Raw genomic sequence first — 22,078 nt, 5'->3', positions numbered from 1 at the left:
AAAAAACACTGCCATATCTGCAGGTATATCAAAGTCATTGCCCTCTGTTGGTAGTTTCTGGGTCTATCCAAAATGACTTTGTTCTATGCAGAATTCCAGATGATATACTAAAACAGATTTTAAAGAAGACTCTATCCTTAACCTATGCTTGTTTCCGTACTCTTAATTCCCAGCAAAAGGTCAGTAAGGTCTTTGATCATCTGGCAACTCCATTGGGAAATGATGGGAACATGCCAGTCATGGAAGTTGGGCTGATATAAATACAGCCACAATGACTCTCTGACATCTTTCTTTTCCCCTTTTATGCCAAATACAGAAAAAGAAAAGACTAAAAAAGTGTGGGCTGATGAATCAAAGGCGGAACAACTATTGATGAAACAGATAAATCAGGGGAAAAAATTAGAGAATTCTTACAAATGGAAGTAGGTTTTCAAAGTCATAATGGTAAAAGATTCCCTTGGTCTGCCTTTATACGTGGCCTTTTTGCTTCCAATGCACGACCAACGTATTTCCACAAATCCTCTTCAAGGTTGTTTTTAATAACGAATATTTATTGAATGCTTTCTTTGTGGAAGGCACGGTGTTAAGTGCTTGGCATTCACTGTCCCATTTGAAACTCACAGGAGGCTCTTTTATGGTGATCAACGTTTGACACACGAGGACACTGAGTCATACAGAGGCCAACGTGCCTCGGATTAAGCAGCTGCAATTGAGGGGCAGGAGACTGGGCTACAATTGCAGGTGAACTCCAGAGCCTGTGGTCTTCCTCACTATACTCACCCTGTTTTCTAATAAGGAACCTGACGTTAAGAGAGTTTATGTTACTTGCCCCAGCTAGTAGTTAGCAAGTTCATAGTTAAAATGGGAAGCAAAGCAATCAACAGACATGAGATTTGGATTCAAGAATGACCGTTTCCACCGATGTGATCAATGAATGGGGTCTGGTCACAGCATTTACTAAGTATTATTTATTTTTTACAATAACTGATTTTTTTCAGCCTCTGATGTGTTTATAGTATTAAAAATTTTACTCAAGCAAGATCTTAGAGAAGATCTTTATGTTTTATGTTGAAGTGACCTTTATGTTTTTTATTGAAGAGTATATATTTTGATTAAAAAAAAAACACAGATGCTGCGAAAACCCATCACAGTTAATGCCTTGATGTACTCTAGCTTATTTGGGTCCAAAACTTATTCTGACTTTCAACTCTTGGTTGGTAGTATATCTATCTCTAGGTTCAGAGTAGCATGCACTCCAGTTTAAGATACAAGAAAAGAGCTTCAAAGTTCCCTCCCCATGCTAAGATTTAAGATACAAGAAAAGAGCTTCAAAGTTCCCTCCCCGTGCTAAGATCCAGCTTCCTTTATAGATGTGGAAATCGGATAAGCAGCAGGAACATGAATGAGAGGCTGGTATTCTGAACGCATCTGAGAGTCCCTTCAGCATAAGACAGGTCAAAAAAAACTGAACAGTCCCCACAGATCCTTCTGGCAACTGCGTTATTTATTTTTTGTAATTACAAGTTCTCTCTAAGCCAGAAAAATCCAAGCACATTCAAATAGGCATGCAAAAATATATCCTAATATGCCCTGCAAATGACGGTGATTGTCAGGACAATGTTTTCTTATTATTTCTGAGTCTAGGAATTGATCTTTGAAAAGGAACTTTCCTTGCATAATTTTCAAAACAAGTTTCCCCAATGTCCATAGAGAAATGATGGATTCAACATTCACAGATGAACAAAGAGGACATGCGTGTGGGTGACCCTGTAGAAGAGCACTGCACTGGGAAAGCTGACCTCCGACCTTCAAACACCAGAGCTCAGGGATCTTCCGATTTTCATTTTTGTTTCCATTTCCCTTTCACTGTACTCTCTCTTCTGTGAACTGTTTCTATTACAGCAAACTCGTCAGTGGTGCCGATGTGGCCATTCATTCTTTTAAAGAAATACTAAGCTGCAAGATTCTCACCTTCTCTGCCAAAAGATTATACATTAGCAGAGAAGTTAATTCCAGAAGAAGCCTCCCTTCTGGAAATAGGAAACAAGGAAATATTCATTTAGTCTGTATTTCTTAAGAGACAATAGAAAAGAATTTTTGATGCAGGATGTTCACTCATGACTGCTTCATGTTTTATCATAGAATGTTTACCCCTGGAGTCCTCTAATGAATAATCCAGAAAAGGTTGTTATCTCAGCCCAATTATAACAAGTAAACAACCCCACAGCCACCCTACCCCACCGTTTTCCGTTTTCCAGTGGGAGACAGGGAGACGGAGGTGTAAGAAAGACTGTGATAACAATGAAACATCACAACTAATCAAACTGTGTAAACATCTGCTTTAGTACTAAATGTATGAATTATTCATATTCAAACTACAACATGTGCCTTAAGGTCTGACCATTGGAATTAGTGGCTCCCAAACAACTGTTTATATATATATACACACATATATATGTGCAGTCTACATACTATAAGGTTAACCAGATAATCCACAGCAAATGGAATTAATAGTGAAGCAAAACTGATGATGGTTTCCATAAAAATAGCTGCAACTGAGAGACACAATCACCTAAAAATGGCACTAATAATACACTGTTAACAACCCTTGATCCAGAAATCTGTGAAGATTCTGACTCTTTATGTGTGTACGCAATAGGAGCTACACAACGCTGCCAGTTGTGGTGTGACAACTGGACTTCCTCGGATTCTACTGATTTTGTATCCCTAGAATCTGTATAATGTTACATTTATTAACAAATACCAAATTTTAGTAATCAATAAATCACTCAGTGGGGTACTAGTAAATATCCTATATGTGTACATAAGAATGAATGTCATTTGACCCTAAGACCAAATACAATAATTTGGCATTTTGGATGAGTTCTCAGTCCATGTGGAGAACGTTTGAGGCCCACCAGAGGTTCAATGAACTCAGAGAAACTTGGAGTTAGAGCCATATACAAAGGCCCATACGTACACTAGTATGACGTATAAGAATGGAATATAGAACCACCCACAGAACTTTCGTTTAAAGTATGACTGGACATTTAATAAACCAACAGGCAACCATCTTATAGGAAATCTTACAGAGTTAAAAGTGAGCAATAGATTCAATCATTTTGTTAATGGTTGAGATGTTGATGAAGCTGAGTATGACTATTTCAAACATGACTTTAACAGTTGCCATTTAAATTTCTGACCAATAAAGAGTTACAGGTTTTCAATCCTGATGCAGCTCATCTTGCGTAACATCTCTGAATACTGTGCCATTTTTCTGCTTAAAAGTCCTTACTGCTTCTGCATTTCCCACAAAATAAAACAATACATAAATTTTGTCAATTATTTTGAAGTTTACATAAAATGGACTTATATCTAAAACTATCATCTATTAAAACTAATTCAAGGGCTAGAAAACTTGAACATAACTAAAAGTATTTAACAAATGTTATCCATAATTAAAATCTTCCTATATCTAAAAAATCATTTCAGTGTTATACAGATTATACCAGAGTATAAAAAAAAATTATCAACTCTTTGAGGCCAATAAGTTAATGCCAAAATTTGACAAGGCAATTGCAAGAAAGAAAAAAATATGGCCAATTTCACTCACAAATGTATATGCAAAAATTCCAAACAAAATATTAGTAAACTAAATCCAGCAATGTATATTAAAGATAAAGCATTATGACCAAGATGGGCTTATTCTATGAATTTGAAAGTGGGTTACTATCAGAGATTCAATTAATATAATTCACCAATTAGGAAATTAAAGGCAAAATTCATATGATCATCTCAAAAGATATAGGGAAAACATTTCATAAAATTTAATGTCTAATAATTTAAAAAATCCTAGCAAGCCAGCAAATCTCTTAATCTGATAAAAGTAATTAACACATATCATTGTTATTTATGGTAAAAATTAAATCTTTCCCTTTCAGATTGCAAGAAAGACAGGATACCCACTACCATCACTTCAACTCAATGTTTTACCAAAGTCCTGATCACAGCAGTGAAGGTGAAAACAAAATACAAAATATATGATTTGGAAAGGAAGAAATAAAAGTGACATTATTCACAGATTTTCTCTACAGAAAATTCAAAAGGATCTACAAATAATATATAAATTGATAACTTGCTGAAAAATAAAATTGTTATGCAAAAATAAGTTAAGGTATATTTATTATTAACCTATGAAATATATTTACATATATTTTTAAGTATTTTAAATATATATTGTTATAATAAACTAAACAATCTATTCTTAACCTCAATTTAAAACATAAATCATTTAATTAATTCAATCTTTCAATAAGATCTTTCTTTTTTGATACAGAAAAAAGAGGTAATTATTCTATTCTATTAAATTTATTATTATTATATTCAAATCAAGTTAAAATGAAAAATACATTCAGCAAGACTAGAAAGTGAACTGAGCCACATTTGACAGTAAGTTTCTCAAAGACAGAGATAATATCTTGGGTAGGTTTCCCCCTAAGAAATACCCAACCAGAGAAAATAGACTTAATTCACAGCAAGCGGACAGGAAAAGGCAAGGGAGAGGGGAGAGAGAGAGAAGGAATGTTGACAGAAGAGGAAAATAAACATCTAATTCTAAGGGACAGTAAATATAGGAATTTGGCCACAATCATTCTTAAAAAGGAAAATAAAGGAAACACAAAAACAGGAGGGTTGTAGTTTAATATGTCAACAGCCTCAGTGGCTGGTGGCAGGTGCACAGGCCCTAGCAGATTTATGGGTTTTCTGTGGTGTCTAGTACTCTGAGGACATTTAGTGAATAGTAAATATATCAAGCCTTCAACCGCCTGGTGGGTCAGGATCTGTTTTCTACTTAGTTCACTTCCATTTCCTTTGCTATTCCCAGCAGCTTTCTTGTAACAGTTTGCATTAGTATGGTTTTCACAACTGGGTCAAAAAATAAAGCTTCTATGCCTAATTAAACACCGAGCTAACACACTTTGGTAGTCATTTCTATTTTGAAATTTATGATTACTGTATTTAGTCTGTCCTTTCCAACCTTACAATACAGGGTCTGCAAAAGGAATTGCAAAAATTTTACATATTTGCACATAAGAACATTATTTAATATCAACAGTAGCATTTTATAGCCAAAAGCAAATTAGACTTAGGAGAAGATCATGAGAGACTAGCAGGTAACTTTTCTTTCTTTTTTTTTTCTGAGAGAGACTGTGAAACAACAGAACAGTCTGTGCTACATACATAATTAAGACAGATGTTCTCAATCTTAATTTTCATAGCTAATTTTGACAGCTAAAGAAATGTACTTGTCTTTTGTATAGCCACCCATTTTCTCTCAAACGTGTCCTATTTTTCTCATCGCCCACTATGATTGCTCAGAAAGAAAGGGGTGGTGTGACGGAGAATGTATTAAGGCAATAGCAAGAGCTCTGCCATATTTTTGGTAGGTCACTGAATAGAAACAGATATAGCAGAAACTGAGTATAAAATCATTTAGAAGTCCACATAGCATAAGCATTTTCATGCATTCCTAACTTTGCAGATCACAGTTTTCACTGGCTTTGTGGGGTCTTCCATGCAGAAATCAAGCTGATGACATTAAACAACAAAGGAGCTGTTAATAAGGACCTTCCCTTGGTCAACCCAGGCTTGAAAGCATAGGCATTTTTTTTTAACAGAATAAAATATATGGAAATATGCTACATTTTGATGACACAGCCAGGTGCCTTACCTGCAAGGGTAGAATCTGATATGCGTGTCTATGTCTGTATCTGGAAATAGCTGGAAATAGGAAACACGTGTAAGAACAGCAAAGGCATCCTTTTTCAAAGTGTGCTCTTCCTGGAGGCCCCTGCCTTTTGGCTCTTCACTGTTGCGGGTGTTTCAGACAGAAAAACAAAAGAGCAACGCTTCCTGTAAGTGGTCCCAGTAGCCTTAAAACCACAAACCTCAGAAACCACAAAGAGAGGCAGAACTGTCTTCCTGTTCTCTGTGGTGGAGCCTGTCATTTTTATACCCACATCAAAGCACTCTTCAATCAGCATCTAAGTTGTCTTCTTACACATCTGCCAACACCTCATCCATGAAAGGCCCACTAGGGTCTATGGTCACAAGCCAGCTGCTCTGGTGATATTCTGAAACCCAGCTGTGCATCTCGCCCGAGGAGAGAACAGGTGCTGAAGCAATGCTTCTGGAAACGCGCTTGCTCTCTCTGCTGCTGCAGTGCCCGGCCCTTTGATGACTTTGGGCAGCAAGGAGTGCTCCAGCCTCCTCTAGTTCCTTTCTCCTCTGTTAGGGGGACTCCAATCCTGCAGTGCAGATTGGGGAATACCTTTAGGGAGCTCCAAACCTCCCAGCCTCCACAGTAACTCTGGTTACTTCATAATTACTCTTGGATCCTCTAACAATGAATTCAAACCCAGTCCACTTCAAGCCCACTCCAGAGGATGGCATCATTCTCCTTAGGCAAGCCCACTGTGGTCTGATCCCAATAGAAGCACTGCTACCATCCCCTCTGCCTTGGGAGTTGTCCTGTACTGCTGCGCCCAGGGAGCAACTCAGATCTCACCAGTTATGCACAGGGTTTGGGCTGTGTTCGAGGCAGGATCATCAAGGGAAGGCTGGCTGTGGGTGAGAGGAAAGGCAGGCCTGGGCTGTGGCTTGGTGAACTCATGTAGCATTAGTCCCATCCCCCCAGGAGTCAATGCAGAAGCAGGAACCACAAAGTCTAGGGGGCAGATGAGGCTCATTCTGATTTTAACTATGCAACTATGGACTGCATTGGAAGGGTATGACCTGGTTAAGGTGGTCCAGGGGGTGGAGGGACAACAGGCTGACAATCCTCATTGGGAACATGGCAATGTCTTGGCTCAAGGGAAGTTCCACGGGGCTGGGGTTCCAGGAGATGAACGTATTCTCAAGGAGAGGAGACAGAGAACCACAGCCAAACTGGATGAACTGGAATGCAGGGGAAGGGAGAAACAGGGTGCTCATCTTTGCCGAGAAATGTTGAGTAAAGAAGATTTGTGCAGAAATTCGCGCAGAGAATATGCTCAGTGAAGGCTAATCAGAAAGGCTGTGGAGTCAAGTGGGTCCACAGATAACCTGGGACTTACTGCCAGAACTGATGGCAGCATGTGTAGCTCACCAGCTGGTCTCTAGAGTCTGGCTTGATATTCATTGATTAGGAGACAGAGTGGATCTGAATCTCCCGGAAATCTTTTGTACCAAATACTGTGCTGGGTACCTAACATAGTTTTCTCTTATCCTCACACACTTAAAAATCACACCAGTCAGAATGGCCATCATCAAAAAGTCTACAATTAATAAATGCTGGAGAGGGTGTGGAGAAAAGGGAACCCTCTTGCACTGTTGGTGCACGAATGTAAATTGATACAGCCGCTATGGAGAACAGTAAGGAGGTTCCTTAAAAAACTAAAACTAGAGCTATCATATGATCCTGCAATCCCATTCCTGGGCACATATCCAGAGAAAATCATGGTTCAAAAGGATACCTGCACCCCAATGTTCACTGCAGTGCTGTTTACAATAGTCAAGACATGGAAGCAACCTAAACATCCATCGACAGAGGAATGGATAAAGAAGATGTGGCACATATATACAATAGAATATTAACCATTAAAAAGAATGAAATAATGCCATTTGCAGTAACATGGTTGGACCTGGAGATTATCATAAGTGAAGTAAGGCAGACAGAGAAAGACAAATATCACATGTTATCACTTATATGTGGAATCTTAAAAAAAATGACAAAAATGAACTTATTTACAAACAAGAAACAGACTCACAGACTTGGAAAAAAAACTTATGGTTACTGAAGGGGAAAGGTGTCGGGGAGGGATAAATTGGGAGTTTGGGATTGACATATACACACTACTGTATACAGAATAGATAACCAACAAAGACCTACTGTATAGCCCAGGGAACTCTGCTAGACATTCTGTAATAACCTAAAAGGGAAAAGAATTTGAAAAAGAATAGATACATGTATATGTCTAACTGAATCTCTTTTGCTGTATACCTGAAACTAACACAACATTGTTAATCAACTATACTTCAATATAAAATAAAAATTTTTTAAAGCTCATGGGAAACCAAAATTAATTCTACACATCTCTAGTCTCAGCTTAAAAGTCATTTTCTCAGAGTCAACTTCCCTGAGCCCATAATCTAAATTAACTTCCCTTATTATACTCTATCATCATCTATTTTATCTAATGTCACTCAGTACAGCTTATAATTTGGTATGTGTGAGAGTGATTAAAGCCTCTTGTTGGCATACATTGTGTTCATTTTATCTGCTAAATGTGTCCCCACAGTACCTGGCACAAAGGCTCTCAAAAAATATTTCTGCACCGTTGAATGAATGCATGGAGAGGAATGCACTGAAACAACCAGTGAATCGCATGTGACTACACAGGCCCTTTTAGGTTTGAAGTTTCACCCTATGGGATTGTGGCCACTGCACAGACCAATGCAACTAAAAATCAGAAAGACATCCATGATCACATAAATGAGACTGTCTTAAATAAAATATTTACTAGATTTTTATTAAAATCTGGCAATCATATGAAAGGCGAATTTTATATTTTACTTCTCTGCTGAACTTCTGAGAAATCAGTTTGGGCAGAAATACATACTTCTGAAAGTTCATCTATTTGTGCTCTTTTCCAGTATTTTTATGCAGAAAAACTGCTAGAGAAATTTTAATAGGTCCATGAGAAAAACAAGTCTTCCTTTGGCGTAAACAAGTTTAACTGATATACAGGTTTCTTAACAATTGGATTTCTCAGAGACTCTAATTTGAGACTATTCATTACAATTTTCCTTCTCTCTGTCTCTCCCGCCTCCCCCAGCCATGTATGTGTTGTGTTGTGCTTGGGGGTCGGTTGGCATACGGATGGTAAGCATATTTTGGCTTTGGTTCTGGAGGCACCGATGGACCCCATTCCCCTCACCTCATCTAGAAACATAGTTTGACTAGTTGCTCTTATGTTCCAGTAAAATCAGTATTAAGAAGCATCCTGTCAGTTCTGCAGTACCTTAAGTCCTATCCTTCTAACCCTAGTTCCGTTCAATCCTGAACAAAACAAATTACATAAGGCTGAGGAAATATAAACAAGAGCTTGTAAACAAGATTCTAATCAAGCACCCTCCTGTCAAATTCACCTTGCATAGTACAGGCTTTTTCAGTTTTTGCCCAAGACTGTCTCACATGAATTGATTGTTCCACAGATCACTAGACTAGTGTATGCTTCAATTATGATACTGCAAAAAGACTCGGGCATTGATCAGGTGGGAATACTGACAGCAGGAGGGGGCCCACATTACACTCTATATCTAACCTACGCTAGCTAGTTCCAAAGAAGGTATTTTTATTCTCATTTTTGAAGTTGGAAACTGAAGCCCAGAGATGTCAAATAATGTTCTCAAAATCACATATTCTGTATATAGTGGGGTCTGGATTTGAACCCGGGTCTTCTAGCTCAAAGTCTGGACTCCACTTACCACCTGTTTTCATGGGATGTATTGAGAGCCTCTCTCAAGCCTGGTGCCACCTGGCCTTTTCTGCTCCTTGTTATAGCTCATCGTAATAGCCTGCATTCACATCACAGCTCACAGGACCTTTTTCACTGGCCCAGCTATACTGTACAGCTGAACTTCTCAGGAAGTTCACCAAGCCCCACGCCAGGAGCCTCTTAATTCTTTTTAGCTTTGGGCAGAGGTGGGGTCGAGGCCCACATCGTGGCACTTGCCAAAGCTATTCTTTGATTGTTCAACAGAATCTCAGCTTCCTCACTTCATTAGTTTTCTCTTCATCCAGACTCATGGCTTAACTTCTCTCTGCTGCTGAGGCTTGGTTGGGAGCCCTTGACTTAGGCCTGAGGGTACCTATTTATTAAGCATTTTGTGACTATTCTACACATTTACCCAAGCCTGCTTCCTCAGCCTCACTGAGTATGGAGTGGGGAAGTGGCTGATCACAGCCCCAACTAGATTCACAGTACAGGGCTCTGTGAATTCTCCTACAAAGATCCGCCATTCACGTATCCGCCATCTTCCCAAATGGTTACTCCCGTGCTCAAAATGCCTCAAGTGCCCTCCTGGTCCAAGGACGGCTCTCCCAACAGATCAGGGCTTCTCTGGTATCTTTTCAACAAGGAGGTGCTCAGTTGCACAGAAGGTCTAATGGTTGAAAAGTTATGGAAGAAGATGACAGCGCTATGAGGTGGAGGCAAGCTAGACGTGCCACACGGTAGCAAAGCTGTAGGTGGAAGAAGAAGAGTGAGGAATGAACAGGAGCTCAGGTGCATCCCCTTCAGTGTTTCCTGCCCTGGTTGTCAGCATCATCAAGCCAAGGACCCAGACACTCCCTTTTACACCTGTTATTTGGTCAGCCACCAAATACTATGGATCAGATCTGGACCAGACCTGTGGTCCCCCATGTGCCTCCCACATCACTGCCTTTGTTTTCCTAGTTGTTTTTTGCTCAAATTGGTGTAACAGCCTCCAAATGGTTTCCCTGCCTTTGGGAACATTCCTCTCAACCTTTCCTCCTCAAAGTCTTCAAAATTCCAATTACAACATCCCTCTCCTTAACACCATTTCTTGATGCCCCAAGTTTTATCAGCTTAGAGTGTACATTAGGATCACCTGGGTGCTTTTCCCAAAATTTACGTTCTTGAGCTCTACCCATAACCTAATGAACCAGAATCTCTTGGGCATAGGGTACAGAGTTTGGAAAAGATTCCTGGTGAATCTGATGCACCATCCGGTTGAAGAGTCACTGCCCTACAAGGTGAAGGCCAAGCTTCTCAGCATAGCAGTGAAAGAACTTCATGCACGAGCTGACCCGGGTTGACTTGGTTCATCAGCCACGCCCGTTTCCACCTCAGACTCCAGACACTTTTTTTTTTTTTAACCAGTTTCCTGAACTCTTACATTGAGGGAAGCCTCTGTGCCTGTGCTCTTATCCACCGGGAAAATGCCAATACGTCCTTCCAGATGCAGCTTAAGGAGCATTTCTGTGAAATTTTCTCCATCTCCCACTTCAGAGGTTTATCACTCCCTGCTATGAGCCGCTCTTCTTTTGTGATCCAACCAGCGCAGAGAAACAGCATCTTGGGTGCTATTGAACAGTATTATTGAATGAGATGAAAAATCTCAAAGTCAAAATTATCCTTACACTCAGTATTGAGCTCATTTTATGAGAGGCTTGTAGGGACAGAGACCCCAAGGGAACATCAAATTCACATTTCCCAAACCACCCTCTTTCCAGGACATACAGTCAGTGAGGAAAATGTCTAATTTGTGTTTCCCAAGTGTGTTCCACAATCTGAATAGGTCATATTTTGAAAACTGATTTATTTGGGAAATACCGGGTTAAAGAATATTAAACTATCCCCACTTCAAGCTTGTAAAGTGTTTGCCTTTTGCCTCCAGTATGAATATTCAAAACGGAATAAAATATGCCATGTTTCCCAAAGTTATTTGATTATAGGATGCTGATTTCATAGAACTAGTATTCTAAAGAACACACTGGAAAAAATCTCCCTTCCTCACTTGCCACTGCAGTTGCAAATAAGAAGCCAAATCAGGTACAATCTTTGCTGGTTCTTATCTAAAAGAAAGAGGGTAGACGAGATTACCTGGTGCCATCTGTACCTGGGCTATCTCCTAAGGGGACCTTCCACCTGGAGAGGTAGAGAACCCTGCACCCTGAGTGCTGCTGCCTGGGTGTGGCCGCCCAGCTTCTGAAGGAGCCACGGAGCAAGGCAATGGGGCAGGGAACTTGCAGCACATCACTACTTCGATGACAAAAGTACAGTTATTAGTACAGAGCATTGTTCAGTAATTGTTTCCATTTGTTTGGTTAAATGATTTGAATTGATGTGTATGTTGCTCCCAATACAATAATTTGCCTTTATGGAGTTTGCATTTCTGCATTTCTGCATTCTGCATTATGCATTTCTGTCAGTTTGATGTAATGCATTTATTTTGAGGATCTGGAAAGTTGGAGGGGTGGAAAATATAACCAGTTTTAGATGTGCACGAGTGGTTAAATGTGGACCCGTCTCTGTAATTACAAATGCATTTGCATTGCCAAGTGAATAGAATCAAGGTAAACTATCAGGTGTTAGGAAAAGCATCTATGGAGAATCTGTGGGTAAAAAAATGCCCTTCCAAAAAAATATGATAAAAACTGTTTAGTGGCCAAAAGGAAATTAGGACAAACTTAAGTTGATTTATGCTGTGCACAATTAAAATTTTAATACGAAGTGAAAATCCAATGCACCACTTGATTACTAAATTCAGGTAGTGATGCTCTCACTGATTGATACAGTAAAAAGACTACAGCGTTGCATGTTAGAACTCCAGGTCCAGCTTGGCTCTGTTGGGAGCTGGGTGTATATAACCTTGGAAAAGTCATTTAATTTGCTTGTGCCAGAATATTTTTCATTTGCAAATTAAAGGAGCTGAGCTAGTTTATTTTAAGGTAACTTCTAATTCCAAAAGTCTGTGAATATGAATTACATGCTGCTCAGGTAAAGGAAGGAATCACAGAAACTTTACAGGTGGTACAGCATGTTGAACTAATTTGACTTATTAGATAAAATAACACTGTACTTTTTAGATAAAACTGATGTTTAGTTTTTAGTTAACTTTTTCTTTAATTTTTATTTAAAAACTTCAATTAAAATAGAAAATGTAATAGCAATCTTTCATGAAACCTTACAAAAAATAATAGACAATGAGGAAGAGGTCCGGGTACAACGAAGAAAGTCTTTTAATGCAGCAAATATAGTTTTCAGACCTTAGTTGATTTCTAAAAAAATTATATTAGTGCCTGTTATATAAATATCACCCAAATGGGACCTCTGCTCTTTGCACCTGCCATGTAGGACCCAAGAACAAAACTATTTTTCCAATAGATTTGTTTCCGTTGTCTCAAACTTGCATATATTTTTAACCCTATTTAGTTGTGTTTGATCAAATATTTTTACCAGAAAATTTTCTGTTTTTTACTCCCTTGGAAAACTTGAAACAATAACCACCTTAATACTGTCTCTTGAAAGCAACCTAAGAAGTCATATTCCTGTTGGTATCAGTGGCTTCCTGGTAGTAATCTAGACATCTTCGGAACTGCAATATAGTTTTCAAAAACTCTTGAACATTAATATACCATGTAATTTACCAATGATTTAAAACAGGTAATAATGCTACAAAGTCTTCTTATGTCTGGTGTATGGATGATTCTTTGTAGTTATTTACACATTTAGAATACACATTTGCCATGAGATATTCATTCATCCATCCATCATTCATTTAACTAATTATCTATCTGACTAACCTCACTGTGTGTGTGTGTGTGTGTGTGTGTGTGTGGCAGTGTGTCTGTCTGTCTCTCTCTCTATATATAGCATAAGCACTTATCAAATTCCAGGCATGGGCTTAGCAAAAGCTCTCTAGCCACTTTGGCTAGATAACCTTGGAAGTTTCAGAACTGATTTCAATATTCACAGCAACCACTGAACTGAAAATTAAAAGAAAAATTAAAATAATACAAGAACCCTATCCTATAATAATTCCTAGTCTTTGGAAAATGCGAGAGGCGCTACAGGATGAATCCTTCATTTGAGGGATGCTGAACCTGAGGGCCAGACTCTATGATGTAGAATGCAGGTCTACTGTTGGCCAGGTTAACACTTTCCACTGATTGCTGACTTGGAACATGCTATTTCTAAGGTAGGAAAATCACCTCCAGAAAACAGCCACAGGAATCAAATGCATTTCAAATAACACAAGGCACCTGTACACCAAAAAATAGAACGCCCTTGAACAGTGAACATATGCTATTGTGTTTAGGACCAGGCAAAAGAAAATCCATCCAAAATTTTTTTGATGATCGGGACTTTTATTCTTTTCTTTTGTTTTTAATGACTGCTTTGGGTCAAGGACAAATGTGTAAATTTCACAATAGATTGCTCCCACTGTCTAAAACTTGTATATATTTTATTTTTGATCAAATGTTTGTAGAGTAGTTTTCTCTGTGTTTTCCCCCACCGGAAAACTTGAAACAATAACCACCTTAATACCCGTTCTCAAAATTTACAGCATTTCCTAACCCAAGCCCTTAGTCACCATCCTCATTTTGGAAACCGTCCTTTACAACTGACTGATTATGCCAAATAAACTTTGGTTCTCAGGCCTCTTATTTGAGCTCTCTAATGAAATTTTGTGGAAAAACAAAGCTTCTGTTCCAAGATGGAAAGAAGTCTATACTTTTGTAAATAAGCATTTTTAAATGATTTTTAAAATACCTTTCTTTTCTTCGATATGCTGCTTCAATTGTTCTTCTGAATTTTTATTGTTTCCCACAATAAATTTTAAAATAGTCAAACTTTGACAATTCCTATTAATTTTAGGTATTCACATTTATTTTGACCTTTTAATTTTACTTAATTTCTCTCTCTGCATATGTATAATGTATATTAATTATATATGTATATATCTGCTTTAATTTAGCTTTTGAATCAAGGGAGTAAAGCAATTATGGTTCCTAAGTGTAATTAAAGAATCTGTAATATGATACAGTGGGAAAAGTCTGTGGCAAAAAATGACTTATAGGCATGTCAGTTTCACACTGAAAACCATCAGATGATGAAGTATGAGATGAACTGAGGTAAATCCTTTTACATCTTATACTTCATTCCCTTGTGCCCACAGGCTCAGTAACAGTCTGGTCCCAATCCAGTCTCAGGTACATGAGTCATGACTCGAAGCAGATCTGGATATGCCCCAGTTTATCCCTATCATCCATTCATGTGTCCATCCAGCCATCTTGCCAGAAAGCCTTACTGAGGCTCTACTATGTGTTAGGCACTGTGCTAGCACTGATGGTATAAAACATCGTGAAGCAAGTTCTTGTTTGTGAGACCTAAGGAAACAAGAAGGTTTGAAAATTACCTAAGAACTTCAAGCATAATTTGTGGACTCTCTGGAGAAGGCAGATCGAAATGGATCTAGTCACACAACAGACCTAAAATCCTTCTACAATTCATTCAGTGTGCTCCTTCCCCCAAATGACTTTCATCAGGAAATGTTTAGGGAGTGTACAAAGAAAAGGAGACATGACATTAATCCTCCCTCAAAACATACAAATCCCCAAAAGTTTTCCTAGGACTGACTGTTGACTATGTGTACATCGAGAGCTGTTTCTCTCTCTCTCAAAAAATGGAAATCTTTTCACATCACCAAAGACTACGATCACCTAGGAGAACTCAGTTATGTCTGCTCATTCCAGATGCATTTTGCATTATTACTAGCCTCATTCTACATGAATTCTCAAATAAGTTCCATTTATTTCTGGCTCATAAAGGCCTGGTTTCACTACAAATGAGAATGTTTGAGTCCTGAAGATGATTAAATGTAGTAACATTTAAGATATTTCTTTTCCTCTCTGTAGCACTTTATAGGAGTCACTTCATATTACTGGGATCAAGGGATTCAAACTGGGGGCGGCACGGAATGTAGTTAAGAATCTTGGCTTTGAAGTCTGACTACCTAAGTTCAACTCTGATCATTCTACGACCATTTGTGTGATGTTGGGATAAGTCACTTAATTTACGCTTCAGTTTCCTCATCTGTGAAAAGGGAACAATAATAATAGTGTCCAAATTTCATAAGGTAGTTTTAAGAAATAAATCAGACAGTTCATTAAAAGAGACAGTATTATACAATCTGATTTACATGTTAGCCATTATTATTATTTCCATCTTGGAGAGAAACACTCACGGTGTGAGGGATTTAGAACCTGGTTTGTTATATTTGGGTATGCTGTAAATTGTCATGAATAACTATTACTAATCCATCGCACTAGTGAAATGACTCAAGTAAAGGGAGACCAAGTGACTAATTTGAGTACCTCTACTAAATTAAGATGGAATTAAAACCCAACAAAGCATTTCCAAAGCTTTCCTACTTGGGTTTCTCTCAAGGGGGTATTCATTACCAGCCTTGGCACTTATACCAATGGCACATCTATGGACTCTGCAACTGAGTTGAAAGTGCTTCACCCACCTTGATGTTCATAGGGTTATTAACCAATATTTACGAAGTACCTGCAGGATGTGTGGGGTGGTCGTCTAGCACGAAAAAGTTGTCTTCTCAACTTTGTAGATTGGAAAACAAAATCAAAAGAAGACATGGGGGGCTACCCTGGTGGCGCAGTGGTTGAGAGTCCGCCTGCCGATGCAGGGGACACGGGTTCGTGCCCCGGTCCGGGAGGATCCCACATGCCACGGAGCGGCTGGGCCCGTGAGCCATGGCCGCTGAGCCTGCGCGTCCGGAGCCTGTGCTCCGCGACGGGAGAGGCCCCAACAGTGAGAGGCCCGCGTACCACACACACAAAAAAGAAGTCACGGGCTTCCCTGTCAGCTCCAAAACCACAGGAGGGGTCAGGAGTACAAAGAAATACTGCTTCTCCCACCACCCATCCTGTAGCCCAGATCTCTGTCCCTCAGACCACACACAATCTCACTGCACTTACATTTAGCAAAGTTTTTAAACTATTTATCTCATCTGTTTTCCTTTATCTCCTAATAGTTATAAAGCAGATTCATGTAGTCCTTGGAATCAAAGTTAACATGAATTTTATTACAAAGCAGGGCTAGAATTTATTCATGAGATAGGATGATGTTAAACTCCACTTATTTATTGAAGCTATAAATTGGAGCACAGCAAATTAAGATACGGTATATACCTTTCACAAGAGTTACATTTTTTATTAAAGGAAATGGTAACCATATTTTGAATTCTTAGGAGTAAAATATAACCCTTATTAATACCACCAACACACCAAAAATCCTTTTAATTTGCCTGCCTTCTAATTTTAGTGTTAAGAGGCTTTAAAGAAAAATTTTCTTTATGAATCTAATTTGTTCATTAGTATAGTAGGATATATGTCATTAACTTTTATAATTATTAAAGGTCATGGTTCTCCCATCTCATCTCTCTGAAAAATAGTGTTCCATAAAAATAAAATAGCCAAGTCAATTCTAACAGAAATGGTTGTAAGTTAATTTTTTTTTTTTTAATTTTCCTAATCTCTTTTTAAGGGTAAGTTTTTGGGGAATCTCTTTTTTCTAACTACTTTCAACAAGCATCAAAACAATCTATGATGCTAACTATAATTTTAAAAGCTACAAAATCTACCCCCATTCATTATGCACATTTACTCTTATGATTCAACTCCGCAGAGTAAGGGCTTGGACACTTCTACTGTGGCAATAGCTAAGAGATTCCAAGAGTCACATGCTATAGTTTGATAATCACTCCACAAATCCATGCTCCATTAAACTAGATCCAATGAGGATTCTCAGCCCACAAAACCTGTAGACAGGGCAATATGTCTTCTCTGAAACATTCTCAGGGGATATAGTTTCCTATAAGGATGTTCATCAATACTGAAAATAGTATTTATCTTTTAAAAAACTCTTTACAGTAGGAAACAGCTAATCTTCTGATCAATTTCTAGCTAACCTGGGAGAAAAAAAAATCCAGGTTTAGATACTAGCTGAGTGAAGTTAAGCACCTTCCTTAAGCATTCTGGACCTTAATTCTCTTCTTTGTGAAATAAGAAGATATGAGATGACATCTAAGTTCCCTTCCAAATATGTAATTCTGTATATCTTACCTGGTGATAGTGATATTTATAAGCTCTGTGGAGTTCACAAGCACTGTCACACAACAGTCTTGTGTGATCCTCATAACTGATTTTCAGAAGTAGGTAGGGGAGTGATCACTGTGTATTTTACCCAGTGAGTGTGCTGCTTTTGATATCCAGTAGAATTCACTAGGGACCCTAGATCTAAAGCAGAATCCAGAAAGATTTAGTTTTCAGGAGTCAGACAGACTACTTTATAAAATAATTTCTTCCTACTCTGTAGTTCCTCATCATGAACCCTTCAAACAAAGCCTTACTTAAAAGAAAAATATTTAAAAAGGGAAAAAAAGTCATGTTATGTGCTTCTGCTGATGCTGCCCCTTACTGCGTGTTGATTTTAGGTTGAAGATAAAATGTAATCGCCACTTGATAAATATCTTTTGAGTGAGGATGAGCTTCCTCCAGCTATTTGAAATTTTTAACAGCACTTGAGGCTTAGGTAAAATTGGGTTTTTATTTTTCTTTTTGCAGCTTACCTTTGCATACTATTTTTATATAGGTTGGAAATTAACAAGTAAAATAGTTTACAAAAAGAGAGAAAAAGGAGACCCTTACTACTAAAAATAAGTATTCTGAATCCAGAGTGGAATTCTGAGTATCTCTGATGTCTTGCCAGTACCTTTACTTCAAGAAGACACAAAAACAATGCCTCAAAAATATGTATAAAACTTTACAGTTAGGGCTTCGCTGGTGGCGCACTAGTTAAGAATCCGTGTGCCAATGCAGGGAACATGGGTTCGAGCCCTGGTCCGGGAAGATCCCACATGCTGCGGAGCGACCTGTGAGCCACAACTACTGAGCCCGTGCTCTAGAGCTCATGCTCCACAACAAGAGAAGCCACTGCAATGAGAAGCCCGCGCACTGCAACAAAGAGCAGCCCCGGCTCGCTGCAACTAGAAAGCCCGTGCGCAGCAATGGAGACCCAACGCAGCCATAAATAAATAAATAAACTTTACAGTTAATAAAATACTACAACAGATGTGATATTTCATCTTTGCAACAATTCTGTAAGGTAGATAAGCTTGTCCCAACCAAGCTCCCAATTATTCTTCATCTCAGAGGTCAAGGAATTTCTTGAATAACTGAAATCGAAAAGACTCATTTTTGTCATTATATTTAACCTCTTCCTGACCTCATTTCTCATCAAAACCATCATGAGAGGTGAGAAATAAAAGCAGTACACTATTTGGTCTGCTCACTTTCCTTCTCTCTCCCTGCCCATTGCCCACACCCCTCCTGGAAGTGCAAAGAAGCAAGAAAACAGCCAAAGGATGGGGAAAACAGAAAGAAAGGAGGAGAAACAATAATCTAATCAGGTAGCTACCAGTTGGCTGTACAATGTGATAAAAAATTAAGTCTACAATTGAAACAGAACATATTATCAAATCTTGATTTTACAACATTTTATCGGTCTGAGTTTTCGTATATAACAACAGTTTGGATGGCCATTATAATCCATACTTAAGAATCTGAAACAGTGCAAATTGCAATAAGATATGCTTTTGTCTTGATGTAGATGTATCACATTCTTTTTATTGACATTTAATAATCCACATATAGCATAAGAAAAAATTCTCAGGCAGAATACTTAACTCAGCAGAGTTTTATACATATCAAGCATCAGGATATTCTATTCATAACATCTCGTATTCTCATCTTTTGGGATATGTGCCTTTTCACTATGCAAGGTCCCAAAGGCTCAAAGTGCTAAGTCATTTTCTCTAAAGTTTTTCTCTTCTAATTCAGAATATTGCCTTCAAATATGTTTGGAAGTTGAACTAATTTTAATTTCCCCTTCACAGAAGAGGAAAACTACATGCCTTCCCTTTAACCTTTGTAAAACTTGAGTTATTGAGTATATATCTAATGGGAAATAATCTCCAAGCTGTAGTTAGAATCTAGCAATTTTGTAGTGGGCATAATTTTGAATAGAAATGAAACGATCTCTAAGCATGATAGTGGTTCAATTAAAAAAAAGTATCGTAATGCCAACTGTCCTTAAACATACAAAACCCCTCAATTCAGCAACGTCTCACAAGTTCACAGCTATAGCTCTCACAATCAAATTAACCTTTTCTACCTCAAAAGAATTCAAAGGACTTAAATATGATTGTCCAAACTGATGTGACACCAGAAACACCTTTAGCTCTTATCTGATGTCATTTCTTTAATCAATAAAAACCAAGACAACATTCCTGTCTTCCACCCCAACCTTTCTGCAGCAAGCTTCAAGAATTTGAAAAACAAACCTCTTGTTCACTTCTCTATCCACAGATTTCTCCATCCATACAACGTATATGTGTCGCCAACAGAAACTGAGGAAATGAACTTGTGACAAACTCATACACATTTTGAAACAAACAGAGCCAAAGTTTAAAAATATGATGGCCTTTCACTTAAAATAAAAAGCCTAAGCAAGAGGTGCTACTTTTCAACTTTCAACTTTTTCTAAAAATTACTAACACTTTTTTTGTAATGGAGAAACATAGTTGTTGAGCTATGATTATTTAGAATAAAAATCCAAGTATAATCACATGAATTTTATGCATTCACGTTTCACCTTTAACCAAGACATTAGAGTAGCAAAAAGAAAAAAATAATTCTGGTACAACTTAACCCTTAAGAAAAAAACAACTAAAACAACACAAAGCTACTATAATCTTTCCACATCTCAGGCACTATATTTTTCATTAAAAACTATCATACAAGCAATATCAATCTAATAAGTATCTCACAAATGGATTGTACCATACATTTAAAATTATTTGCATGAGAATCTCAAAGCCGCTGTCAAGACCCTGTGAGAAGGTATTTTCTGAGGTATGATCACATACTACAACTGCCACATTAATTCAAGGCTGCCACAATACAATGAGTGAACCAAAATATAACACTTACCTTATTATAAATAACTGGCAAATTACAGACACTTTTCAGCTTGCAGCTATATAGCATAGCTGATTAGAAACAAACAAAACATCTTTCACTCCAGTGACAGAACTGCATCTTCAGACTTGGCTTTCTTTACTGAATCCCGTCAAGAGAGGCTGTTCTCCTCCAAGGGCTAGTAGCAGCCTCTTCGCAGATAGCACTTGCTGCTCTGAACGGCAGCGACTTAGAATGAAAGTAAGAGGAACCCGTGATGTTTAAACACGGTTGCTTCACATTCACAGGATATGACTCAACTCTCTCTCAAATCAGTAGGGATACAGCTTCCCCTCATAAAACTTAGATTGCGTAACAAACATCACATTTGGGGGTCTCAAATGTTTACAAACTAAAACTGAAAATTTTCACCCGCTAAATCATACGTGCATTTTTAGTCAACTTCTTCCCTGTGGCACAAGTCGCAAATGGAAATTCGAATAATAGCATGGCACAAAGAAAAACTACCCTGCTTGCTCTCCACAGTGAATCAGTATAATGTTATTAAATGTGTGTGAACTTGCCAACATCCCTCTGACAGAGATACAAAAAGAGGCACACTAAAGTCACTAATGTTCCATCAGTGCAAACACAGTGTAGGATAAAACTCTATTTTAACATGCAAGAAGTAGCAATTCCACAAAACACAATAGAATCTTCTTCACTAAGTAGAGAATGGAAATAGATCTTCGTGGTTTGCTGTCGCTGATTCCCACAGAAATCCTGTCCTACGCTGTCATTACCGTGTGATGCGAGCTCTACCTACCTCTCCAACTCAGAGCCTTCCTTTATCTGTTTCGTGAACATTTCTAAAGAAACATGACTAATGACACAACTTCTCTAGTAACTGCGGCAATTTTCTGTGCTTTTCCCACCTCCCAATACCTCTTAACTCTGAGGTGTACTAAGCTTAATCACACATTGAATTATGATGTTTGGACACCTCAGTCAATAAACATTATAGACATAGACCCTTGGAGAAAAATCTACTACATAAATTCAGTTGCCATCACCAACAGCAAGGACAAAAAAATGAAAACACACATGTCAATCATAGCAAATACACTGAAACCATCTAGACCAGGACTGTTCAGTAGAAATATAAGGTGAGCCACATATGTAATCTTAAACATTTTAGTCATCACATTAAAAAAGGGAAAAGAAACATGTAAACTTAATTTTAATAATGTTTATCCTAATATATCTAAAATATTATCATTTCAACCTAGAATCAATATAAAATTAATTAAATATTTTATAATTGTTGTACTAGCCTTGGAAAGCTAATGTGTATTTTACATTTATACTACATTTTAATTTGAACTAGCTACATTTGAGTACTCAATGGCCAATACATGGCTAGTGGCTACCATATTGCTTCAGCATAGGTCTAGAGTTGTGGGTTCA

At 38.0% G+C, this 22,078-nt stretch overlaps 1 protein-coding gene across 5 annotated transcripts in view; it reads right to left on the bottom strand.

Moving 5' to 3' along the window:
* Nucleotides 1-20,823, bottom strand: part of MCTP1 (multiple C2 and transmembrane domain containing 1) — a 361,361-nt gene extending 340,538 nt beyond the window's left edge. For 3 of the 5 annotated variants that reach the window (XM_027100600.1, XM_027100602.1, XM_027100601.1), the window contains exon 1: nucleotides 20,645-20,822. In XM_027100600.1, the coding sequence (XP_026956401.1) occupies nucleotides 20,645-20,701 (57 nt within the window). In that variant the 5' untranslated portion in view covers nucleotides 20,702-20,822. Of the gene's footprint in view, nucleotides 1-20,644 lie in introns of all 5 variants that reach the window. The other 2 variants (XM_027100597.1, XM_027100599.1) reach the window with 1 other exon arrangement.
* Nucleotides 20,824-22,078: the final 1,255 nt, after the last annotated feature.

Source organism: Aethalodelphis obliquidens, unplaced genomic scaffold (assembly GCF_003676395.1).
Source record: "Aethalodelphis obliquidens isolate GAN/ISIS:26980383/991018 unplaced genomic scaffold, ASM367639v1 scaffold4, whole genome shotgun sequence".
NCBI classification, from domain to species: domain Eukaryota; kingdom Metazoa; phylum Chordata; class Mammalia; order Artiodactyla; family Delphinidae; genus Aethalodelphis; species Aethalodelphis obliquidens.
Note: the sequence above shows the minus strand (reverse complement) of the source record. Positions and strands in the feature narration are given on the sequence as shown.